At 31.4% G+C, this 6,051-nt stretch overlaps 1 protein-coding gene across 1 annotated transcript; it reads right to left on the reverse strand.

Annotated features, from left to right (window-relative positions):
• Positions 1–1,049: 1,049 nt before the first annotated feature.
• On the reverse strand, positions 1,050–2,728 carry LOC149374981 (heat shock protein 26-like). The gene is made up of 3 exons (XM_089590778.1): positions 2,458–2,728; positions 2,132–2,191; positions 1,050–1,289 (listed from the first exon to the last, which is right to left on the reverse strand). Exons 1-3 carry the CDS (start codon positions 2,632–2,634, stop codon positions 1,050–1,052), a joined length of 477 nt encoding a protein of 158 aa, XP_089446904.1. The 5' UTR covers positions 2,635–2,728.
• Between the last annotated feature and the right edge of the window lie 3,323 nt (positions 2,729–6,051).

A 6,051-nucleotide genomic window follows, 5' to 3' on the forward strand; every position in this document is an offset into this window, starting at 1 on the left:
TACACTTTTTATAATTCATGAACAAATCACATATTTAAATCCTTTTTCAATGATATTTGCATTTTTAAAGAATTATACTTTTATGTTTTAGAATAATACGATTTTGCAGTGATACGTGGTGTATTAGTAGTGTCAGTCAAAATTAATAATTATTAAGTTTAATCTGGTTATATACCAGTACTAAACAGACTAAAAGTATCACTAGATTTGTTCACCTTACAATCCAGGGACGATCGGGGTAGGGACAGTCTGGGCGACTCGGAGACGAAAGTGAACAAGTGCTCTTCTCCCATCGTCCCCGATCGTCCCTGACCGTACACGATGAGCAGTTGTACATATTAGGTAAGGTTAATGCTGTATGTAAACAATAGTTTGTAAATAAAGAAGTGCAAATACAAAAAAGTTTGTTTACTTTTTGCATTAACCTAACCTAACGTGTACAACTGCGCATCGCGTACGGTCAGGGACGATCGGGGACGATCGGAGAAGAGCACATGTTCACTTTCGTCTCCAACTCGCCCAGACTGTCCCCAACCGTCCCTGGATTGTAAGGTGAACAAATCTATGTAATAAGTATGCTGCGCACAAAAAAGAAAATAAAAACTTGTCCATTCTTAGATTTTGATTTCACAAGTTGACTGATAATGAATTTAGATAAATTAAATTTATTACTGTTATTTAAAAGCTTCAGAAATTTTTGCAAAACTAAAAGATAAAACTGAAAGTTCTTACGACACTTTGATAGTTTCACAACTCATTATCACCGCATTTTTAATCCGTTTTTTAAATTTTCGGTACGACAATTTCAAAAAAAAAACTTGATTTATTAACTCTGTTACCGTAACATAACACATAATACTTAATTTAAGTATAAAGGAGCAATCGATTTAAATTTGGGAAAATGTACTGATAGAGCACTTATAAGAAGACATCATGTTACATGATAAACGTAAAATTTAACTTTTATTGCATACTAACAATTTATGTAGATATGATCACATGGAGAATTTATAATGATTTTTTTCACAAAAGTTAGTTTTTTTGAGTTTTTATTCAAATGGTTCATTGTTTTGTGGGATATGAGTAATACACTTCTTATTCTCTTCTTGCCCAACCTTATGAGGTACATAGACAATCAAGACTCTATCTGAGCAAAAAATTACCTTGGCGTTACTTAAATCGGAATTTTCAGGTATGCGAATCTTCTTAGTCATATTTTTACGCATATTACCATCCTCATCCTGCATTTTTTCGTGTATTCCTTCGACTACGATGAAATCGTCAACCACCTAAAAGTAGAACATAGTTAATGTACAGACATGTTCTTTTTTCGAGAGAAATTATATGCATAACAAGTTTAAGGTATTGGAAGAGATATGACACAATTATGTACGGAAAAAATATTTTTTTTGCACCTATTCTGTCAAATATCGATTACTAGAATGTGCTGTTATACGGCACGATTGTTTTACAGGACTGCCTCATATTTTCACCAAAACGAAAGGACTCATGAAGGCATGTAAATTAACTATCTTCAAAACTGTTTATCAGATTAGGCTCAAATTTAGTGTATACATTGGTTTTTTTATGTTAAAACCTGACAGCCTCAAATCCAGAAAATGTCATTAGAAGTAAAAATTTTATTTGCTCCGATATTGCATAACTTTATAAAAATTTAAATCAGTATTTTGCATGTAACTTTTTTTATTGACATTTTATGTCCACACATTCGAGAAAAATGTAGATCTTAAAAAAATGAAGCTCTTGACAATGAAGGAAGACTTAAAAAAAAGTATTTCTACGTCTTTATAGTCAAAATGGTAATATTTTGCAGTCTGAAAAAATTAGTTATTAGATATATCTTAGAGACTTGTACATTTGGTATCAAAAATAAAGTTGTAGATTAAAAAAAAAAAAATTTTTTTTTAATTTTTATTCAAATTTTCCGATTTCATCTTTGTATCTTGAAAATTTAAGATTTAAAAAAAAATTCATTTGCATATAGTGATACTTTTTGCTTTCGTAAAAAATGTAATAGTTGTGTCTTAAGGTGCTTTTTATTTTTTAGAATTTAGCATTTATCATAAAAAAACCATAATGTGTTTAAAAAATGAAGTAAAAAGATACTCACGGACACATTAATCTCTTCTGGAGTAAATTGCATGCAGTCTACTTCCGATTGAAAGTCATCCTTAAAAAACTTTATTTCTTAAAATTATGTGGAATAAGTCGTAAAAAATGTAGTAAGGCTGCGTATACATGGAGTCTTGAACTTCCCGGACCAGCCATAAGCCCGTGTGAGTGCGAGTGAGAAGCAAGAACATACACTCTCTTTGTCGCACTTACACGGGCATGTGGGTTGGTCCTAGAAGTTCAAGATTACATTTATACCATGTATACGCACCCCAAGGTCAGGTTTATAATTTTCACCCCAAGTGGGTGTATAAGTCGTTTTACCTTGCAAGTTTGAACATTCAAGGTTTTAAAATCATTGTAACTCTGGGCAGTGAACGTCAACGGCAAGTATGTTTTTCTAATAGAAGTTTCGTGAGTGATGTCATGCGCAGATCCAAATTCTTCTCGAAAGTTGTATTTTATATCCTCAAAATAATAATCCTTATTTAATGGGTCCATAATGATTGAGAATATGAAAACCAGTTTCTTAATACTATAGTTGTTATTCCGAAAAATAATAAAAATCAACTGAAGGAAAATGAAATAATTTTTATATAGCGCTGTTACTCAAGTACAGCTAAAGGTGCAGTTGATACTGGGGTCTTGTCACGACTTTCGATGGTTAGTACTGCTACAAAATTTTCAGTCGGCAGTGATAAAGCTTTGTATCATCTGTCTTTCTTACACCGTGGCCTCACCCAAGATCCAATTAACGCTAGAGAAGATAACCGAATCTATCGGAGCGCCTATAGTGACCAAACTCGTAGACTTAATCCTCCCTTCCAGCAGTTGTATCATCAGAAGCTAATATTATCTAATTGAAGTGTTAAATATCACTAAAATTAGTTGTAGACGTCAGTGTACATACATATATTTCTTAAGAACAAGTATTTTTATGCATATTACCGAAAGGATACAATATACATACATGAAGTAACTAAAAATTACAACTGTATGGCTGTATATTTACTCTTAGTACTGTATGTAACTTTACCAACCGAAGCTTTATAGCTAACGTTAACAAAGAAACATATTTAAGGGGGGTGTCACGGTACATTACGCATTAAAAGTTCGATGTGTGAAAATCTGATGGGACTGCACACCCCTCTCAACCCGTAACAATGAATTTTTATCAGTTACTGCACTCGCCATGCAACCCGTCCGCGGTCTAGTCATCTGTTTGTTTCGTTTTCGTCAAATTTTTGGCAAAATGAGCTACTTTAAATAGCAACATCTCATAAAATATCAAGCATGGCTTTCTGAAATTTTTGGAAGTACTTCTTAATGTGCTCTGCTTCGACGTATTGGTTTCTTACGAAAATCTATTAAAAATTACACATGTTGTATTAGAAGACGTATCTTTGGCAGCAAACTTGCGACGACCTCTCCATAAGAGTCTGCGTATAATGGAAAAACTGTGAGATTTTTTTTCTCAAAAACTACGAAGCTCGTTCCTGTGAAACAGTAATGTGTTATGTGTAGTGATGAAATAAGGGTCTTATAATTTTTTAACAAAATTGTAAAGAAAAAATAAAATATCACGATAACGCCTCAAATTCACATTGTTACACTAAAAATACGTTCAATGCTTGATGTAGTCGTGTTGCTAAGTAATATAAAAGCTATTTTTCTGTATGACATTATATGATTATAGTAGTCATACTAACAACTGATTTAAAAGCTATTCTCATTTATGACGTTATAATATAATAGTACCTGACAATAATTTAATGAAATCTAATCGAAAAAATGGTAGAACACTTTTTATCTAGTTTTGTTTCCTAATAAACAGTACACATATTTCACATTTCTGTAATATCGCAATAGCTTTATTTCAGAAAAATAAACTTTTCTTTCTTAAAATCGAATCCGTTGACAAGCCTGCATTTGTCGTAAGATGATTCGTGTATCAGGTTTGTTAAATGAAATAATCAGTGCCGACTGCCAAAAGAACTTGCGTCAGCTTATTTTACACAAACAATATCGGTCATATCTATTTTTTCAGCCAGTATGTTACACTATGAGGGAATCCATAAAAAATATTTCGTTTGATCCCCGATTTTTAAATAAAATTTTTGTTTGAGGCACACTGTCGAGATGAAGCTTGTTTTGCCCGAAATGTTGTGTACTATATAGGAAAAATCGTTAACATGGGATTCAGTAGAGGTGACACTCTTTTTTCGTGATTTTCATGTTTAACTTATATGTATATAGATCTGAGTAAAACAATATGAGCCCAATTTCAAGGATGTGCCTCAAAAAAAATTTCATTTTAAAACGTGGGATAAAAAAGGGATATTTTTATGGATTTCCAAATATATATACCATACAATCTTATATCGTAATAATAAAGCTTAAAAAATAGTTAACAAGTAGTTTTTCGCAATCATAATGAAAATTGTCAAAATCGCGTCGGACTATGATCACAAAATGTGAAAAAAATATTTTATGGGGCCCAAAAATATATTTTATTAACTATACAAAGAACATTAGCATAAAAAAAAAAAAAATACTTTCCGTACATGGTGGTGTATGTCACCAGAGCAGGCATAAGGCCCAAAGGACTCCTTGTACTTACCCCGGTTAGATGAGCACAAACTATAGTCTTCCTACTAAGGGCGCAGTTAACAAACAAAATAATGCAGAATTACTGGAAAGTGTTAATTCAATTAAGGTCATTAAGTTCAATATTTGCTAGTGTATTTACGATTCACATTATTTACATTTACTTTAATAAATTCTTTACTTCTTAATCATAAAATGTAGGAGTCGTAATTTTTAAAAACTTGACAAAACTTAAGCAATTCTAAATACTCTGTAAATTAAGAGAATAGGATACTTAAAAGAAAATACTACTTTTTTGAAAAGACAACTTTATTTTCCATACATTCATTCGTATACATATAAATTAAACTGTGCTGCATATAATTGGGCGCGCATTTTTGACACTTTATAATAGAGAACGTGAATACAAAAGAACACATATTTGATTTATCTAAAAATTGTCTTGTCCCGAATTCTATACTGATTGGATAAATTATTCCATGTACCTATGGAAACGGGGGCTGTAAAGTCACTTTGATTGGTTTAGAAATACCCGCATTTGGATTCCGATTATGCATCGACTTCCATAGCTTATTCCATAACTGAAAATCCTAAAAAGAAAGTTTTGTACATTTTTTGCTGAAAAAAACATTAATCAAAGCGCATGCAATTTAAAACTTGAGTGACTGTGGTCTTGAAAATAGTTTGACTAAATCAATTAGTCATTGTGGTGTCTTTTCTGAACGAAACATTTTACAGTTACACCTTTGAAACCAGGCTTATTTTGATTGAAATGGCATATACTATGAGAGAAAAATCATAAACATTGCTTCCAGTAGAAGAGACACCGTTTTTCTGCAATTTACAAGCAAAAATCATATCTAAACATATGAATTGTACATATATAATGATTGCATGTAAGAGCGGCGTCACCACTACTGATACGCGTGTTTGTAATTATTCCTTAATTCTACATATATTATATGTGATTTCAAGAAAAATAAGTTTCATTTTAAGGGAATTAAAAAAAATTTTTTTTTAAATGGGGAAAAACGATATATTTTTTGTGAATTTTCTCATATATTAACTATAATTTTCGGGACAATACTTTAAGGTTTCACTAGAAAAAAATTAATTTCCAAAAAACCAATAATTAAAAAAAAATTTTCATAGTGCTTTTGATTAAGTAAAGTAATTCATAGTGTCTTTCATGTAAGTTTTATCATGCAAATAGTTAGGTAACAGAGCTTAATACCTGAAAAAGTTGCGGATCATCAATTTTAAAAGGACGTGCTTTTTGTACTTTTCGTACATTAGTTGTACGTACGGAAT

Source organism: Copidosoma floridanum, unplaced genomic scaffold (assembly GCF_036245765.1).
Source record: "Copidosoma floridanum isolate Cflo_tuat_1 unplaced genomic scaffold, Cflo_Japanese_pri ptg000013l, whole genome shotgun sequence".
Classification (NCBI taxonomy): Eukaryota; Metazoa; Arthropoda; class Insecta; order Hymenoptera; family Encyrtidae; genus Copidosoma; species Copidosoma floridanum.

Coding starts and splice junctions, on each gene's coding strand:
- LOC149374981 (XM_089590778.1), bottom strand. CDS start 2,634: ATGGACCCATTAAATAAGGATTATTATTTTGAGGATATAAAATACAAC. Junction 2,192..2,457: donor TGAATGTTCAAACTTGCAAG/GTAAAACGACTT, acceptor AAGTTTTTTAAG/GATGACTTTCAATCGGAAGT. Junction 1,290..2,131: donor CAGAAGAGATTAATGTGTCC/GTGAGTATCTTT, acceptor TTCTACTTTTAG/GTGGTTGACGATTTCATCGT.